This window comes from Heloderma suspectum, chromosome 5 (assembly GCF_057233095.1).
Source record: "Heloderma suspectum isolate Gila_16-S chromosome 5, 16-S_ref, whole genome shotgun sequence".
Taxonomy (NCBI): Eukaryota; Metazoa; Chordata; class Lepidosauria; order Squamata; family Helodermatidae; genus Heloderma; species Heloderma suspectum.
The window spans coordinates 209,259,184-209,279,877 of NC_139462.1; the positions used below are offsets into that span (position 1 = coordinate 209,259,184).

Consider the following 20,694-nt stretch of genomic DNA (forward strand, 5'->3'; position numbering starts at 1 on the left):
ATTGTTACTTTAGCCTCTTAGTCTCTACAGCAGAGCTTTCCAAACTTTTCATGTTGGTGACACACTTTTTAGACATGCATCATTTCGTGACACGGTAACTCAGTTTTACTAGCAAACCGGAGGTTAAACTAACCCGTTATAAAAGATACGGACACATACATAAATTGTAATAACGAAATGTATGGGGATACAACATATCTCATGAAAACCTTTCATTTATATATTTTAAAAATATATGATTTGTAAGATAATAATATACATTGTTGTCATTTATGAGTAACAGTATGTAAATATGTGCAAGAATTTAAAAAAGTTGAATAACACCAATAACTACTTACCATTTTAATGGGATGTATGAGGTTGATGGGATGAACACAGCTTTTCAATATTTGGTGGAATATTAGATAAAGACATTCGCATTTCGTCATCAAGCATCTTTAAGCTTCCACGTTTCAGTGTCTTTAAGTTTGCCGTCGTTGACAAGGATACTTCATAAATGTATGTAGTACAAAACTGCAGAAGAATTTTTTACGCTTTTTTAGCTATGTTTGAATGCATTTTTTAAATGTGAATCCAAAAGCTGTCTAAGTCACCCTGTTCATGCATCATTAACAGATTTCGATCATTTTTTATGTCAGCTAATTCTTCTTCTTCAATAAGTGAAAAATTCCTCATTGCAGTTGAAAGAAATGGATTTCTGATCCAATCATAGTCTTGGATTTCAACATTTGGGAAGTAATGATGAACTTTCTCTCCAAGCAAAGTTAAATGGTCAACAGTTAGCGAGCTGATTTCACATACCAGGAGAAAATGTGAAAAATAAACAAAATTAACTAAAGTATTTACAACATATATTAGGACACATAGGTCCAGGTGGGAGCTCAGCTGCAAAAACACATGAAGTAGAGGAGCAAAAGTCCAACAAAAATGGTGTAAATATATATGTCTCACTACAAGGCTATACTGCTGTAAATATTTGCAATGCCTATGTCCAGAGTCCAGTTCCAGCACTCTCCGGTGGTACACTGCCAGTGGGTGGTTAATCCACAATTACAGCAGAGTAAAAATAAAAATAAATGGCAGAAATCAACTGAGGTCCGTTCCGACTGGCCAAGATGGCGGACGGCCCGCTCGGTGCAGTCCCAGGTGGCGTTTCCAACTGTGTGGTACTTTGGCCAGAAGTCCACGAAGGGCACGCCTGAAACCACGCAGGGCTGGTGGCCGCTGCCAGTTCTCCGCGCCGGTGTCGGCTGAGCTCTGCTCCCAGGGCAGTGCCTCTTCGCCCCGCGCCTCTTACCTTTCTGGGGAGCGCAGGCTCGAAGCTCCTCGCCTGCGTGGCGCAGCCCTCCCTGCTCTGGGGGCATCCAGCGGGCTGTTGCTCTCCCCCGCTGCCCTGCAGCTGCACCGAGGACTGCTTTACTTTACTTTAGCCTCTTAGTCTCTACAGCAGAGCTTTCCAAACTTTTCATGTTGGTGACACACTTTTTAGACATGCATCATTTCGTGACACGGTAACTCAGTTTTACTAGCAAACCGGAGGTTAAACTAACCCGTTATAAAAGATACGGACACATACATAAATTGTAATAACGAAATGTATGGGGATACAACGGAAGCCTCTCGCCCAAGCTGATTGCAAATTGCTCGACTAACTGCTCTGCTAACTTGGAATTCTCCACGCTCCTCGTGCAGCCAGCATTTCCACGCTCCTCGTGCAGCCAGCGTTTCCACACTCCTCGTGCAGCCAGCATTACCACACTCCTCGCCATACCACTCCAACACCGCCAATCACGTGCGTCCTGCATCAAGACGCCACGTGATCCTAAAGCAGCTAACGTTAAAGCACCTAAGCCTTAGCAGCTAAGCTGCTTTAACATTAGCTGCTTTAGGAAGTTCCGGGGGAGGGACCAAGCGAAGCAAACGTGAGTAAGGGAACTCCATGGTGCCCTTCCGCACAATTTTCGCGCGACACACCTACACACTGCCGGCGACACACTAATGTGTCGCGACACACAGTTTGGAAAGCTCTGCTCTACAGGGTGGATTGGACGACACACTGCGTGCACGCATGTTGGCCTTCCAGACATATATACCGCTGTGAAGACAAGGTCAATAATTCAAAGTTGAGCCCAAGCCTCTCCCTCTCTGATGAACCTCTGTACATGCTCAGACACCTAATCCAAGGCTCCATTTTAGAAAACACAAACAAACCTAAAAGGTAGCAACCCATCAGATGCATGAAGTGGACTTAGTATCAGGCAAGCATGAACAGGCATGAAGAAGGAAGCTGTCAGAATGTTTATAACTATGCATCTGATATAGTAGCCTGCAGCTTCCCAAAACACATGCTTTAGGGACTTCACAGAATGTACTTTAGGAGAACTGTTAATATGGTGGATGCAAATTCATCTTGCAGCATGCACTAAAGAAATACAATGTTTTTCATTATTATTTCAAAGCAGTCCAATCATGAGATGTCACTTGGAGAAGCAGTCACATTAAACTAGGATGATGGTGTCCATGATATACCAGTGCTTTATGGCATAAGCAAAAGAAGAGACAAACCTCTGCCCCAAGGGGCATGCAATTGTACTCTCTGCTGTTGGAGGACAGCAAAGAGAGGGGAAGTATAGGAACCAGGACACAGCTATGTGAGAGTATCAGGCAGCATGAACAGGAGGCTATACATGACTGAGGGTCTTGGTATCACAGTGTGGGTCTGAGTCACAGAGGACTTCCATCCCCAGCTGCAGGACAAGCAAGCAAAAGGCAAAAAGTCATCTACTGTCCTATATCTGAAGCCTTCCCAAGACATTCTAGTGATGGATGGGCATTCGAGGAAAGGCTTCAGCTGGATTTCTAGCAGGACTTGGAGATTAGAGTCATTGAGTTCAGCTTGTTTTAGGCAGAGGAGGCTTAGCCCTGGGAGCATGTGACATAATATAGATGTATGCCCCTGACCATCTGCAAAGTGCCTCATTCACTATGGAAATGGATTTTTTTCTGGAATTTTTTCCAGTGATTTATTTTTCACAGAAAATTTTCCATTTCATAAATCCTTTAGTAACAAATGGATGCCAATTGCAAATACAATAGTAGGTAACCATGGCAGTTTCAAAGTTGTAATTAATGTTCCAGAAGTGACTATCTTTAGTAAGCATGTGAAAGAATATATATATATATATAGTCAATGAAAGACATATATATCTCAGTGTGAAATGGTACTAATGACAGTGAAACTGAAAGTGCCCCAACAAACTCAGTGGAATAGAGCTGAACTCTATTGAAATAGGTGAGTGGTTGTCAGCATATGATGCACAGTTCTTTATCAACGTGTCAACAGTTTTCAGTTTCTTGCAGGGGCGGGGGGAATACTTAAATTTAAACAATCTAAGGGAAGTGCAATGTAAGGGAAGACTTTAAATGTTTACAAGTATTCCAATAATTCTACATAATACATAATTCATCGCCCAGAGTGGCTGGGTGACCAGTCAGATGGGCGATTAATAAATGTAATAAATAAATAAAATAAAATAAATACAACATTTATATAACATTAAGTGTGCTTTAATTTCCCTCCTCAAATATTTCTGGTCAAATACGTCATGTTCTGGGACAAATAGGGTACTTTTTTAGCTTTGTTTTGTGAACAGGAGGTAAAAAATACAAATAAAGTAAACTTGCTAAATTAGATCACTCTCTAGGGAAAACTGGAAAATGATTCCCCCCCCCCCCGATATAAATTATCTTATACAAATTGGCCAAATTTGCATAGAAAAAAAAAAATCTGGAAAACCCACATCACTATGACTGGATAGGAAACAGCATGAGCCATTCTCAGGTTGCACGACTGTCACAAAATATATTGTGAACAACATTGCCATTGCAACCAGCCATGAATACATTTGATCTCCTGACTGGGACACATTTGGCATGACTGCCTCTTAAAAGCAACCTCAGGCTTAAAACGGGATGTTTTAGAAACAAATTGCATAGACAACACGTGACACTGTGAATCAGGCTTGGAATAGAGGCTTCAGAAAAGGGGGTCAACTATCCTTTGCTCACCTCACTCACTTGCCACTGATTGAGTTCAGCAGGACTTGCGTCTGTGTAAATAGAACCCTGAGAGGGTCATGGAAAAGAAAACCATTCAGGCCGCAGTTATGTAAAATGCTCCAGACTCATCTCCATCTGCTTTACTGTACCTCCTTCAACCTATCCCCCCAGTCCAATGCCTCCCAGCCCCCTAAGCTTTGGTTGCTTAAACCCTACATTTTCTAGGTCCAGGCAAAGAACAGCCAGACATTAATTAAAGGGATAAAGAGCCCTTGCAGAGCTTTAAAATGGAGTTTGCACATAAAGCAATTTGTTATCTCACTGGAAATTTCAACAGCAATTTGATCACTTAACACAGCTCTGTGCTATGAATGTTTTATGAACTCCAGTTCAGCACTGATCCACTGAAAGGAACTTCTTGCTTTCTCCACCACATTCTTCTCAAAACAAGAAAGGCACAAGAAAATTCCTCGGGCTCCCTTTCTCAGTCTTTCAGATGGCAAACCTAATCGCCAGTAAGAAAACAGGCCCCTAATCTGGTTTACAAGAGATGAGCCCGAGAGGCCATGAACAACCTTGCAGATCAAGGGCGGCAGCACTGGCATACATGTACAGAAATTGGGTCTCAACACTTTCCTGTACCTCATTGCCTTGGATTGCATCTCTGCACTTCGGAGTGCATAAATAAGAGATGAAGAGTTTTGCAGGGACAAAAATGCTGACTGAATATTAAGGAATGGGAAGCGAAGAAAGGGAACATATGATTCTTAGCTGGAGAACAGACAACTGCAAAAGCGGATAGCATGGCTCTTATACGCATAAACAAAAAGTGAGGAAACGAACAGCTGATAACCTTTAGAAATAGTAACACAACAGAACACAAAGGCAGCCGTTTCATGGACAAACAGAAAACACATTTATTCGGTATCAATAAACAGTATATTTTAAGTGTTGCATAGTGCTTTTAAGTGTTCCAAGTCCATCATGCGCACTACTTTGTTCCAATTTTTACAACAACCAAGGAAGCTAGGCGAGTACCATTATTTCCATACTGCAGATGGGGGGCTGCAAGGCAGCGAGCGACTTGTCGAAGGCCGCTCAATGAGTTCATAGCAGAGATGAGATTTGACTCATAGGCCAAACTCCTAGCACAAGGGTAGGCAACCTGGAGCCCTCTGGATGTTTTGGACTATAACTCCCATTAGCTCTAGACACTGCCTACTACTGTGGGCACAAATATCCCCAGGGATACATACCTTGGCATACACTAGGTTCCTTGCCTCTCCTGATTTGTTTAAACTTTTCTTAGAAAATAAAAGTGGTGGGTGGCTGCAGCCCAGTGTTTTGTTTTAAAGTGTGACTTCCGTGAATAGGTGGTGGGGCACAAAACTGTGAGCTCAGAAGAATGGTTTTGTGTTTTGGAACTCAGAACCCACCTGTACCATGTACTTAGGTTCCTGGAGAAGTTAGTTTTCTTTAACCTCACCAGTTTTGCCTTCAGGGACATGGTTATTTTGTGACTGGCCGCATCCACCATGGTAGCCATTTTATGAACGGGAGGGCCCTTTGTGGCAGCCATTTTGTGAAAGCACCTATGACATGCTTTCAAAATTCCAAATGTGCACACCATCCCAGAAGGTTGAAGACCCCTGGTGATATTTTCACCAGCACAAGAAAGCACAAGGTTGCTCCACTCTCTGTTGGTCCACAGCGATGCAAAACATCACAGCTCTGGATGAGGTGCAGCAGGGCTTGCTGCCTCATATTACTCAAGCACATTTATGCCCTGCAGCATGTGCCAAAGGAGGGGGGCTTCACTTTTACATTATGTGACAGCTCCTTATAGCTGGGCATCAGCCTCAATGTGCCTCCTGGCTCACGTCCACAAGAACAGCAGCTAACCAAGCCCTACTAAATGTTCAGTAATCCCATTCTGAACCATGTTTTCCCACCGATTAATGTCAGAAAGTTAAAGTGAATAGGCCTGTATCTTCCTGGCTCTCCCTTGGATCCTTTTTTTTAAAAAAATGGCATTGGCTGGCTATATACCAATCCTCCCATTAAAGAGGCAAATTGTAGTGGCTGTGTGTGTGTGTGTGTGTGTGTGTATTTACATATAAGAATACCAGCTGTTCCATATTTAAATTATTTAAGAATGCTCCAGTGTACATCATCCCAACCTGTTAACGTTAGTTTTTAATTTATCAATTAGCTGTAGAACTTCACTTCTTGCCCTCAGATAACCTCCTTCTCCCAAAGAAAATTAATGCATCTATAAAACATCCATTCAGCTTCTCAGCGAACTCCCTCCCCTCCTTCAGCAATCCTCTCGCCTCTCTTGTCTTACAATCCCACTGCCTCCCAGATTGATTTGCTACCCCTAGTGCATTTAAAGGCATTTTATTTGTTTCAATATTCTTAGCAATAAGCTCTTTTTTTCCTTTTTTTTCTTTGCTGGAAAACTTGCATTTGTTTTGCCAGAATTTCTGCTCCTTTTATTTTACTCTTTTGGACAGCACTTCCGCTTCTTAAAGGAAGTGTTGTTGGTCATTATGGCTTCCTTGATGCTGCTAATTAACCACATGGGCAACTTCTTGGCCTGGCTTCCTCCTCTGCGGTATATGTTTTATCTGAGCTTTCTACTATAGTGGTTTTGCATAAACTCCTAGCATCTCATGAAGCAGTACTATTCCCTAATAATAGTTTTCAAGCTTATATTCAAGTTCTAATCTGAACACACCTAGAAGTCTCCCTGTGAGCAAGAAGCCTCATAGGGCAGGTTTCCTGACTACAACAAGGCTCCTAAGCATGTTCCATCGAATGCGCTTAGATCCGCCTTCAGACTTTTGTATGCCCCCGCCCCTCATATTTAGCCCTCGTATGCTTTAGTCAACCATTTTTATAAGTCTTAGTCGAATAACAGCTTATATTTGCAAATGAGGAAAGAAACAAGTAGTTCTTTAAATAAAATAAAAAAACTTGGGGTTTAGATTATACGTGTACATGTAGCAGCCGGCATCATTTTATCTCCCAGTATAGCAGATATGCACAACCTGTGGCCCACGAGCCATATGTGGTCCTCAGCAGCTTCTAGTATGGCCTGCGGAGCCATGGGGACCCTGCCCACAGTTTTCCTTCTTAGTGCTAGCACAAGCACTAGCAAGGGAAAGCCCTGTCCGAAGCGTGGAGGAGAAAGCATGGCTGGAGGAGGGGAGTGTGTGTGCGGTGGTGGGGAAGTGTGTGCAGGGGAAGCGCATGTGTGTACGAGGGGGATATGAATGAGTGTGCATGCACGTATGTGTGCGTGTGGCCCTTGGCACCCCATCAGAGACCTGATGTGGCCTTCAGGGTCGAAAAAGCTGTGCAGTATAGCAACCATAGACTGGAACATAATATCCACATGCCTTAACATCAGCTACCAGCCTCCTTTCAGCAGCTGATTTCACCACTTGCCACTGTGCTGCCCCAACAATCTTCCCCCATTTTTCTCACTTTGGCCTTGCACTTGGTCAAACATGACCATCAGCCCTTCTTCAGAGATCTAAACACAAGTCTACCACTATCTGTTCTTCATCAACAGCATCTTGTGGTGCAAGGCAGAATAAGGTAGACAGTTTGCACCCTCCATTATGGTTTAAACATGCACGTACAGAGAAAAACACTACTTTTTAAACAATGTGGGGAAAAACCAAAAAAAAATTTCATCTCTAAGAGCCAGAGACTCAACAAAAGAAAGGCACAACTAGCAGGAACTGTTTATACTGTAAAAGGTCAGGCTTCCTCTAGAACTGTGTTTTGTCTGTGTTCTGAACGCAGTGAGTGACTGACAGCCCAAGAGAATGACCGTCCAGAGAACTCCTCAAAGGTCAAGTGGGTGTAGACATAATTTGAACCCAAGATAAAAATGTTTTTAGGGCAAAGTACTATATAACACTCTGCAGCACATGGTACAATGTCTAAGAGTCTATGGCACAAAATCCACTGCCCCCCGTACTGACTCTGTGACCAGCCTGTGGACTCTGTTGTAAGGAAATGAGAATCCAGCCACATCCACCTCACAAAACCAGACTGGGAGTTGCGGTGCCCTACTGATACACTTTTTTATTTCATTGAGTGTATGCCCCCCACATTCTCCCTCATATAGCCATCACGACTAGTAGTCATTGATGGTCTAATCCTCCATGCACAGACTACAACACCCAACATCCCCAGCCAGCATGGCCAAGGGAAAGCCATACTAAGCTTAGCACAAGGAGGAATTTCCCATCATGGAAGAAAATAGGAAGCCACTGCATGTATGGGATTGTGACTTTTCTGTGTAGTAGCTTTCAAGGCAACCATTGGCTGAGCCAACTGCGGATGATGGGAGTTGTAGCTGAACACACCTGGAGGGCATCAGGCTGGGTGAAGGTTGCTTCAAATTCATTCTAAAAATCACATGTTTTAAATACACTTCTTGAGAGCCAGAGCCAGCCCAGAATGCACAACACCAGGCAGACTGAACTATAGAGGGAGAAAATTTAACAATGTACAGTTAAAACCATTCATGACAAGGGGAAGGAAAGGCCAAATATCCAAAGTAAGCCATACTCTAAGTGGGTGTAGAAAGGTATGCACTTGGCAAACACTAAGGACAGAAGCACTTAGAAGAAACAAGAAACGAGGCTCAGATTACCAATTCAAGGCTTTCCAGCAGTACAATCGCTGTGGATGTTTACAGTGTGCCTTGCACACATCACCAACAACTCACACCTCTGTCACAAAGCTTTGGCATCACAAGAAAGGAAACAAAACTTAGGGAATGGAGAGAAAAAATGTGGTCCACGGCTGTCTGACAGGTTTCTCAGCCACTGACACAGACCAAAACGCTGCTGCTACAATGGTGACACTAGTTTAAGTAGAAATCAAGCGCTGGGAGACATAAGTCACTGATGTAAAAACACCCATGTGCATTTTCAGTACTAAAATCTGTCCTAGAAGAATGGACTCAAATATGCTCAATTTGTTGAAAGCGGGCACTATGAGCTGTGGCAGGCTGTGTTTAAAAGGAGTAAATCAATGAGGTATGTGAAAGAAAATGTTACATGGATTTATCCTGCATTCAAGAAAATCTGCTGAAAAGACAGCAAAGAAATCTGACCTATAATTACATGCTAAACTTTTTAAAATCAAAGATGTTTAATCTATCTCATTACAAGGAGGAAGAGCATCACGTTGCTTATCCCATCCCACCCCAACTGCTATCTCAGGGCCAAAGCAGACATTACTTTTCCTCCTTTTCACTCTAGTGTAAGCACCAGGGCCAAATCCGGATTAGAAGGGCTTTAATTCTTCCCCCCTCCCACTACTGCAGCCCCGATCAAGGGGGGGCACATCTGTAATTTATAGTGCCTAATAGTGATCCTTTATTTTAATGGATCACCATCTGGTACTAAAAATTTCAGGCATGGGGTTGGGGTGCTCATCCGGATGGAGACTGTAGAAGTGGGAAAGGTTTAAAGCATCCTATCCCGCAACACTAGGGTCCCAATCCAGATCAGGTCCCCTGCATTTACAGTAGAGTAAAACAGAACATTTAAAAATATTTTTTTTAAGTCAAAATGCTTCCTGATAGTCAATATATTTATTCACCAATTAAAGGATTTCTTATTTTATCCAATAACACAGCCTGAGGAAAGAGACAAAGTGTTTGACTAAATCTAATTGTGAAGAGACGAGGGTGTTCAAATTGTTATACAAAACTGCAATATGCCACAGGAAAAACATAAATGAAAATTTGCGTATCAAAATAGTCAACACACTCATGAAAAACCACACTTAGAATATGAATAATTGTTGAATGATATTGCAGAAGTATTCATCACAATGTATTCATCACATAAGACTTTTCAATGAGATGGAAGAATTTTGAAAAGCATCACCATAGCAAGTTCTGCCTACGTACAGAACTAAAATGTAAACATTTTAGAAGCCAGGCCAAATCAAATGCCTATGCTTTTTGTTAACAGTTTGTTCTTTCAGAAGTTGCAACTATACTTCTAGCTTTCCCCTCTATGCCTTGTTTCCATTTCGCTGAAAAGAAGAGAGGGAGATGGTCATTCTTTATTTACTCAGATTTTTCTAACTTGGATTTGCAATTTGAACTTGCATTGCCACAAAAACGTGATCTTAAAAATGGATTTCTTCCTCATACCAAAATTATTTGTTCCAAACTTTGCAATTCCCTACTATCCCATCTCTCCCATCAAATTCAAGTTATATAATCAGAACCAGCAGTGAAAACATCCAGATGCTCATATACCAATGAACTGCACTCTTCTGAGCATTTATACTCACTCTGTCTTTATCATCAGCTACATCACAGAGAATGTCATCACGATCAAGGATTCCCCCATCACCATGTTCCAGACGATGCACCTGTATCCAGTAGTTTGGATCCTGCACACATAGAAAGAAAATTATCAGATATCACTAAGCAAAAATTTATCCCATAGTTGGTGAGCCCACAGCAACAATTGCTTGTGAAAAGCCAAAGTATGAAGCTGCCTTCTAAGAATTTAGCCCATTAGTCCATCTAGATCAGTTCTGCTTAGTCTAACTGGTCATAGTTCTCCAATGTCTGAGGCTAACGTCTTTGCAACCCTTGATATCTGAGCTTCCTTACTGGAAGCCAGTGCCAGCTCCAGATTTTTGAGGGCCCTTTGGCAAGACACCCTCCATGGCCCTCAGTCAGCCTACCTTATCACCACCATTGTCCCCAGCTACTATTGCTCCTCACCCTCTTATCATTGTTACCACTTGCTTGCTTGACAGACCGAGAGCTGGTGAGCAAGTAGGCAGTGGATCTACTGCTGCTCCTTCTCACCATCACTGCTGTCTGAGCCAGAAAAGGAGCAAGTCCAGGGGCTCTTGCCAATGGGTCCATCTAGTCCAGCATTCTGTTCACACAGTGGCCAACCAGCTGTTGACCAGGAAACCACAAGCAGGACACTAGTGCAACAGCACCCTCCCATCCATGTTCCCCAGCAACTTGTGTACACAGGCATACTGCCTCTGGCACTGGAGGTAGCCCATAGCCATCAGGACTAGTAGCCATTGATAGACTTCTCCTTTGTCTAACCCTCTTTTAAAGCCATCTAAGTTGGTGGTCATTGCTACATCTTGTGGTAGCAAATGTCATAGTTAACTATGTGCTGTGTGAAGTACTTCCTTTTATCTGTCCTGAATCTCCCACCAATCAGCTTCATGGGATGACCTTGGGTTCTAGTATTACGTCAGAGGGAGAAAAAACACTACCTATAATCACATGTAGCCTGTAAGAGGGGAGGGGTATCCCCTCCCATGGTCCCTAAATAGCCCTTCCCTTGGGAGAGAAGGAGACAATAATGGAGATATAATCATGATGGCGATGTTTTAACCAACACTATAATCCAAAGGAGAAGTCCGCATGATTGTAAGGGAACATCACACATAGAGGGGCTTTCACCCACAGCTTGGGGAAATGAACTGCCTTTAAATCTCACCAGCAGCTTGCCTTATTGACTGTGGGAACAATGTCAAGGAGATTCTGGCTACACAAATGACTCCCTTGCATATAAACACCCCCTTTGGATTGCAGCCAAGGAGCAGAAGTTTGAAGTTGATGCGGACTGACAGGGACCTAGTCGTAGAGGTTGAAATAGGGGAGTGACAAGGTCTATAGGGCTGGGCCAAGTCAGAAAGATGACCTTGGTTAGGAGTGACATTTCAAATCAACCTAGCAAGTTAGGACATGGCTGGAGAAACAGCAAAGAGACAGGTTATAGTAATCAAAAAGAAGACAAGAAGTTGCCAATGCATGGACAGGGAATTTAGAGGAGTAGGAGTAGGACAGAGAACCAAGTCTTCCCTATAGGTTGCAGTTCATTAATCCCAAGCGTGCTTTGTTTACTCTAGCCAGATTAATCAGACTGCAAACTGAAATGGAGGCAGCAAGCGGTAAGGAGCCAAGGGCATTGTTAGACTATAGCAAATAAGCAACTACAACATTCTTAAACAGTTAATCACAAATCCGTTCTGCTTGGAGCCAATATTACGACATGTATCGCATGGTTTTGACTGATCTGAATCAGGGATAGGTAAAAAATGTTTTGGGATTTTTAATACAGAGAAAGCTTTGAAGTTGTTAGGTCAGTTAAGGTTTCAGGAGGCATAATCTCCAAGTATATGACTCCAGGAACGTTCATTAGTTGTGGGGAAAAATCACCTTCAACTTGCCTAGTGCATTTTCTTGGCCGTCCCATGTGCCAACCATCCATTTCCTTCCCCAGTTTTACCCTTTATCCTTAGGCAGGAAGATTGTAACTATGTTAAACTACTAACTTTACATGTGTAGTAGCATGTGAACTTGAAAGTAAGGCCCATTAATTTCAGTTGCACTTAATTCCAATTAAAATTTGTTAAGGACTGCTGCCTAGGACTGCTAAATATTTTCATTCTTCCCCATTTCAGGTTCAAAAAATTCTGAACGTGACACCATCACAAACTGCAATTCACCATCTTCACCTACTGCAGTGTTACTATGGAGAGCCATTTCACACATTACAACTTTTTTTAAAAAATGGGATCCCTTTTTAAAAAGAAAAGAAAAAGCATAACTCACTACAACAAGGGTGGGCACCTTGTGGCTATCCAGATGTTTTTGGTCTGCAACTCCCATCAGTACTAATCAGTTTAGCCAATGCTAAAGGATCATGGGAGTTGTAGGCCAAAACATCTGAAGGGTCACAAGTTTCCTACCCCTGCGCTAAACGCATGAATGTTCAAAAACATGTGTTTAAAAATATGTGTGGCATAGAGGTAGTTTTCTGGTAGGTGTACACTTGGTGGCAATCCCAGGTGCGATGTAATGCCTGAAATACACAGCTGATTAGTTTTAAGGGTAAAAAAAAATGGTCAAAAGGAAGGGGGGAAACAGTTGGAGAAGACAAATCCCAAACAATTATTCTGTCCTTCTGTTACTAACAGCTGAAGATTATAAACTGAGAATGGAAAAGGCAACTCAGATATCAATAGTAAAAATAATAGCCAAAATCTTGACAATATTCTCTATGCGGGGGAGGGGGGCATCACTCAAGTTTTCCATATCCTGCCCTACCCTCCTGTTTTTCCAACAAAAGCCACATATTGGATATTTCTATATTCTCCTACTCTATATTACTTGCTATATAGATTGCCTTGCTGGTACACTCCCTGTATTTGCTATGTTTAAAAAAGCCTGTAAGGTACTTAACCTATAATACAATCTAGGTGGTCCTAAGTGCATACTTCCCCCTCCCAATCACATCACCATTGGCAGCATAACTATAAAAAAGCGCATGCTTTAATTTCACACTCACAAAGAAAACAGATATAGAACAAAACTATCTTCCTTCAATCTCATTAGCTGAGACAAGGTTGTTCTGCTCCTTCAGAGCTCATAGATGGCACAAAAGTTTATATTTAAAGAAACCCTACCAATCAGTTTACACCTTGAAAGGACTGCACAAAAACAAAAGAGATGTAGCAAAGGTGAGAGCTATGTTGAGTTCTACCCTCATTAATTTTGCTGAGATTATTTAACTCTACCAAGTCACAGGCAGCCAATTTAGCATCCACATATAAAGTCAGAAAAGTGTACCAAGGACACGTGTTTAAAAAAAAAAAATTGTACTACCTTATTAAGATGAACAGTTTTACTGTAGCATGAACTTTCATGGACTAAAGCTCACTTCATCAGATATATATTTTATATGGGGAAATGAAGGGCTGGAAAAGCATTGCTTAAGTCCTAAACTAACATCCCCCAATTTGGTGCCCTCCAGATGTTTTGGACAACTCCCATCAACCCCAGCCAGCATGGCCAGTGGTCACACATGCTGGGAGTTGTAGTCCAAACCATCTAGAGGGCACCAGGATGGGGAAAGCTCCCCTAGGTATATGGATCTGAGAGGAGGTGATGTAGCTCAGAGGCACAGGACACAAGATGCAGGCAGGAGGGTCCAGATTCAGTCCCTGGAAGCACAATTCATAAGGATCTCCATAAACAGGGCCCTGACAATTCACTCTACCTCTGGATTGACTCTCCTGTGCACTTGCCCCAAAGTTTCCATCTAATTCTTGGTCCCAGTCAGGGGCGTTGCTAGGTTCTTAAAAGATCCTGAGCACAGGCCTGTAACACAAATTTGCATGTGCATATATACATATATGTCCAAGTCTAAGCGCACCTCATATGTGTGTGTGTGTGTGTGTGCGCGTGCACTCATGTGGTGTGCATGTAATGTGCTTGTGTGTGTGTATAGAATCATGGAATAGTAGGGTTGGAAGGGGCCTATAAGACCATCGAGTCCAACCCCCAGCTCAATGTAGGAATCCAAGTCAGAGCATCCCTGACAGATGGCTGTCCAGCCTCGTCTTGAATGCCTCCAGTGTGGGAGAGCCCACTACTTCCCTAGGTAATTGGTTATGTATATATACATACATACATACGAAGTGTGCACTGACCCCACTTCAACTCAGACCCCGATTCAGCGTTTTGGAAAACATCCCGCTTCTGCTCAGGCCAATTTGTAGTCGGTCCACTTCAGCTCAGCACCAAACCTGAGTCAAGGTTTGGAAAAATGCGTCTTTATGCTTCCTGTTGACTACCATGGGAAATTAGGGAAAAAAACTGTTACTTTTTTCTCTTGGTGAGAACTGGATGATAATTTCAGGCATAGTAACCCCCTAGAAGGGGATTATACCTGCCTAATGTCAGCAAAATAAGTACAGGGTTTATATTTTGATTTTCTTTTTAAGGGAACTGCCAATAACATTTTTATTCCTTGGAAGAATTGGATAAAAATTTCAGGATTCATTGCCCCATCAGAGGATGTCATATCTGTCAAACATCAGAATGATAGGCACAGGGATTTTTGTGCAAGGGTAGCCTTGACATTTTGAGGCCTCAAAAAGAGGACATACTTGGGGGAGGGAGTGATTTGCTTTCCCTTCCCTTCACCACCACCACCCCAATAGTTTTTCAGTAATTTTGCATGGAAATGCACAGGCCATTAGAGGTATCTCCCAGGCAAGAAACCAGCAAAGTTCCTGAAGGATATACATGCATGCAAATTTAGAATGACTAGAATTTATTTACATTTCACCAATGTTAGCAGCAGGGGAACATGGGTGGAAACATGCTGTTGCACTCATGTCCTGCTTGTGGGTTTCCCGTGGGCATCTGGTTGGCCAACAGACTGCTGGACTAAATGGACCTTGGTCTGATGCAGCACAGCTCTTCTTATGTTCTTAAATATAGAGTGCCTCTGAGCATATGCAGAATCCTTTTCTTTCACCACTGAGCACTTACATTCTCCCCCTACCAATTCTATTCTATGCAACCATCCCTCCTCATCCTACCGTCCTCCAGCAACTCCTCATAAAAACAGATGTCTTGTTTTGTGCAACTCTCCCCTACCTCCTCCTTGTTATGCACAAGCTCTCATTGTATCTTCCTCCCCATAACTTCATTTGTGCCAAGACTTCACCAGGTTTCAGCCAATGAGTCTGTTTTCAAAACTTGGGCTAAGTTATGGAGAAACTCTGAGCATGTACTAAGTGCCTTTCCCTCATCACTGAAGCTAGAGTTCATGCAAAATGAAAAAAACACAAATGACAAAACATGCATAGGATTGAGCTGAAAAGGTAGTCAATTCATTAGATGGAATTGGGTAGGGACTGTATTAAGCCTGAAGTACTGTGCTCACAACTCAGGACTTATTTCTGAGTAAACCTGCAGAATATCAGGGTGCAAACCGCCCTGCAAAAGTAACTGGAAAAAAAATTGTACTGGAATCCTAAGCACACTTTCCTGAGGGTAAGCCTCTTTAAACATAATGGGGTTTCTGAGTAGGCATACATAGCATTTTATAAGTGAGCAATATTTATCTCCCCTCCACTTAAAAAAACAAACCCCAAACTCCTATTTTTATTAAAGCTTTCTGTTCATAGGAACATAGGAAGCTGCCTTCAGACCCTGCGTCCATCTAGCCCAGTACTGTCAACTCTGACTGGCAGCAGTGGCTCTCCGGGGTTTCAGGCAGGTTTCTTTCCTAGCTCTACCTGGAGATGCTGAGGATCAAACCTGGAACCTTCTGCATGCCAAGCATGTGATCTGCCACCAAGCTACAGCCCTTCCTATTGCTGGATAATGGCAACTGACAAACAAAACAGCCCCAGGTTTGTTTCTCTGAAACCACGTGAAACCACTTTTCTCAAAGGCTTAAGTGAGAAGGAGAAAAACAAACCCTCTTGTCTGTTTGTATAAAGTCAAATACAGTTCAGAACTTCTCTTTCCCACCAAAGAGAATTCTCTTTAAGATATGCTCTGGTGGAATAAAGAAGAGAAAGAAACAACAGGATAGGGGAGGGAGGGAAGAAGAAAAGAAGAATGGTGATGGGGGGGGGTAGAGAGAATTCCCTAAGCCAAGTGGCTCCTTTCAGAGAGGTAGTACTTCAGAGGAATTTAGGAGGCTATGGAGGGTTTGTAAGGATTGCACATACTTAAATTAAGTTTATGAGGTGAGGTGGCTGAGCTTTTCTAAAACTGTAGAACCTGTTTAAAAGCCCCAGTAGTTCCTCGATCATGACACGACATAGTCCCAACCCTCCTTTTGGAATAATTTGGGTCCTACAGTTATTTAGGAGAAATTAAAGTGGAGGGGGAGAAATATGTTTTGAGGAGGCTGATTGGATCCTTTGCTGTACTGAAACTACTAAACTTCTGCAGAAGGCAAAGGTTCCAGTTTGGGGCAGTAAAATCAGATGCTGTGTAAAATACCAGTACTTCACATGGAGCTCTATCTTCCCTTCCTTCTACCTCTTCAAAATTTCATTGCAAGCAAGCTCCCAACAGTAGGCATGCAAGAGCATAAAAGTAGGGGGAAAGAGAGAAAAAAGCAGACTGTGGAAGGAAAGGTGGCGGTCTCCTCTAGTTTAAAGGCTGGTGCAGTCACACTGCAGTCCCTATTGATCTGCCAAGGGAGTGAGTCCTAAGGCCTCCTAGTAACAGCGAGGCTACTGAGCTCAGAGGGAAGAAGCAGGCTTGTATTAAGTAGGGCAGTGCACTGCTTCGAGATCTGGATGTGAATTCTGAACCAAAGCAGGGTGATTCAGACCAAATCATTCCGGATATGAAGTGGGTCCAGATCAGTCCAAAATGGGTCGGATCAGTCCAAATAAATTCAGAGTGCTTTGGACTATTCTGAAGCCCAGACAGCTTGCCTGGGAAATGTAACAATTTCCTTAAGATTAGGAAGTGGGGGGGGGGGGACTGAGCCTTAGCAAGTGACATCTAGTTGCCAATAATGCTGAACTTTAAACTCAGCAGTCTCCAATCACTGAGGGGTGATTGAAAGTGAGGTGCAAACACTATTTGATAAGGAAAGGCTTCAGCGCTTAGGCTATTTAATTTAGAAGAAAGGCAAATAAGGGGGAGCTTTATACAATTATATGGAGAACTAAAAGTGGAGCTGTACAATAAATAAGCTGAGTTCAGTGTGACATTTTCCCAGGTAGTGCAGCCAAAGAGATGCTTAACTTTTTTCTCCCCTGGATGGCATCAGGTCATCCAGTTAAGGTGAATAGTGGCAGATTCAAGACAGAAAAAAGAAAGTACTATTTGCACTTCCCCTTCATGGATCACTGCCTTGTTGCGGCGAAGGGGCTTGCGTAACTCAGTGAAGCCATAAGCTATGCCGTGCAGGGCCACCCAAGACAGACAGGTCATGGCAGAGAGTTCTGACAAAATGTGGTCCACTGGAGAAGGAAATGGCAACCCACTCCAGTATTCTTGCCAAAAAAAAACCATGGAACGTATCACAAGGCTAAAAGAGATGACGCCGGAAGATGAGCCCCTCAGGTTGGAAGGTGTCCAATATACTACTGGGGAAGAGCAGAGAGTATTTCCAAGTAGTGCCAGAAAGAGTGAAGCGGCTGGGCCAAAGCCGAAAGGACACTCAGCTGTGGATGTGTCTGGTGGTGAAAAGAAAATCCGATGCTGTAAAGAACAATATGGTTTAGGAACCTGGAATGTAAGATCAATGAATCAAGGTAAGCTGGAGGTAGTCAAACATGAGATGGCAAGACTGAACATCGACATCTTGGGAATCAGCGAACTAAAATGGACAAGCACGGGCAAATTAAATTCAGGTGACCATTAGATCTACTACTGTGGGCAAGAATCCCTTAGAAGAAATGGAGTAGCACTCATAGTCAACAAAAGGGTGGGAAAAGCAGTACTAGGGTACAATCTCAAAAACGATAGAATGATCTCAGTACGAATCCAAGGAAATGATTCAGCACCACAGTAATTCAAGTCTATGCCCCAACCACTGAGGCCGAAGAAGCTGAAGTTGATCGGTTCTATGAAGACCTGAGGCCAAAGAAGCTGAAGTTGATCGGTTCTATGAAGACCTACAACACCTTCTAGAACTAACACCAAAAAAAGATGTCCTCTTCATCATAGGGGATTGGAATGCTAAAGTAGGAAGTCAAGAAATCACCGGAATAACAGGCAAGCATGGCCTTGGTGTACAAAATGAAGCAGGACAAAGGCTAATAGAGTTTTGCCAAGAGAACACGCTGATCATAGCAAACACTCTTTTCCAACAGCACAAGAGGTGACTCTACACATGGACATCACCAGATGGTCAATATCGAAATCAGATTGATTATGTCCTTTGCAGCCAAAGATGGAGAAGCTCCATACAGTCAGTAAAAACAAGACCTGGAGCTGACTGTGGCTCAGATCATGAGCTTCTTGTTGCAAAATTTCGGCTTAAATTGAAGAACGTAGGGAAAACCACTAAACCATTCAGGTATGACCTAAATCATATCCCTTATGAATATACAGTGGAGGTGAGGAATAGATTTCAGGGATTAGACCTGATAGACAGAGTGACTGAGGAACTATGGATGGAGGTCTGTAACATTGTTCAGGAGGCAGCAACTCAATCCATCCCAAAGAAAAAGAAATGCAAGAAAGCCAAGTGGCTGTCTGATGAGGCTTTACAAGTAGCTGAGGAAAGAAGGGAAGCGAAAAGCAAGGGAGAAAGGGGAAGATATATCCAACTGAATGCAGAGTTCCAGAGAATAGCAAGGAGAGACAAGAAGTCCTTCTTAAATGAACAATGCAAAGAAATTGAGGAAAACCACAGAATGGGAAAGACTAGAGATCTCTTCAAGAAAATCGGAGATCTCAAGGGAACGTTTTGTGCAAAGATGGGCTTGATAAAGGATAAAGAAGGCAGGGATCTAACAGAAGCAGATGAGATTAAGAAGAGGTGGAAAGAATACACAGAAGAACTCTACAGGAAAGATCTTAATGTCCCTGATAGCCATGATAGTGCGGTCACTGAACTTGAGCCGGACATCCTAGAGAGTGAAGTCAAGTGGGCCTTAGGAAGCATTACTAACAACAAAGCTAGCGGAGATGACAGTATTCCAGCTGAGCTATTTAAAATCCTAAAAAATGATGCTGTTAAAGTGCTGCACTCAATATGCCAACACATTTGGAACACTCAACAGTGGCCACAAGACTGGAAAAGGTCAGTTTACATTCCAATTCCAAAGAAGGGCAACACTTGAAAAAGTGTTCAAACTACCGTATAATTGCGCTCATTTCACATGCCAGCAAGGTGATGCTCAAAATCCTACAAGCTAGGCTTCAGCAGTATGCGAACCGAGAACTACCGGAAGTACAAGCGGGGTTTCGAAGAGGCAGAGGAACTAGAGATCAAATTGCCAACATTCGCTGGATCATGGAGAAAGCAAGAGAATTCCAGAAAAGCGTCTATTTCTGCTTCATTGACTACACTAAAGCCTTTGATTGTGTGGATCACAACAAACTGTGGCAAATTCTGAAAGAGATGGGAGTACCAGACCACCTTACCTGTCTCCTGAGAAACCTGTACGAGGGTCAAGAAGCAACAGTAAGAACCAGACATGGAATGACCGATTGGTTCAAAATTGGGAAAGGAGTACGACAAGGCTGCATATTGTCGCCCTGCTTATTTAATTTATATGCAGAGAACATCATGAGAAACACTGGGTTGGATGAATCACAGGTGGGAATTAAGATTGCTGGGAGAATTATCAACAACCTCAGATACGGAGATGATACCACCCTAATGGCAGAAAGCAAAGAGGATCTAAAGAGCCTCTTGTTGAGGGTGGAAGAGGAGAGTGCAAAAGCTGGTTTGAAACTCAACATTAAAAAAACGAAGATCATGGCATCTGGCCCCATCACTTCCTTGCATATAGAAGGGAAGAAATGGAAGCAGTGACAGATTTTATTTTCTTGAGCTCCAAGATCACCTCAGATGGTGACTGTAGCCATGAAATTAAAAGACGCTTGCTCCTTGGGAGGAAAGCTATGGCAAACCTAGGCAGCATAGGAAGAAGCAAAGACATCACCTTGCCGACAAAGGTCCGTCTAATCAAAGCTATGGTTTTCCCAATAGTAACATACGGCTGTGAGAGCTGGACTATAAGGAAGGCTGAGCGCCGAAGAATCGATGCTTTCGAACTGTGGTGCTGGAGAAGACTCTTACGAGTGCCCTGGACTGCAAGGAGGTC

General features: G+C 42.8%; 1 protein-coding gene across 1 annotated transcript in view; it reads right to left on the bottom strand.

The window, feature by feature from the left end:
- PARD3 (par-3 family cell polarity regulator) overlaps positions 1 to 20,694 on the bottom strand; it is a 798,354-nt gene that overhangs the window by 642,607 nt on the left and 135,053 nt on the right. The window contains exon 2 of the mRNA XM_084859201.1: positions 10,396 to 10,497. Coding sequence (XP_084715327.1) covers positions 10,396 to 10,497 — 102 coding nt within the window. The remainder of the gene's footprint in view (positions 1 to 10,395; positions 10,498 to 20,694) is intronic.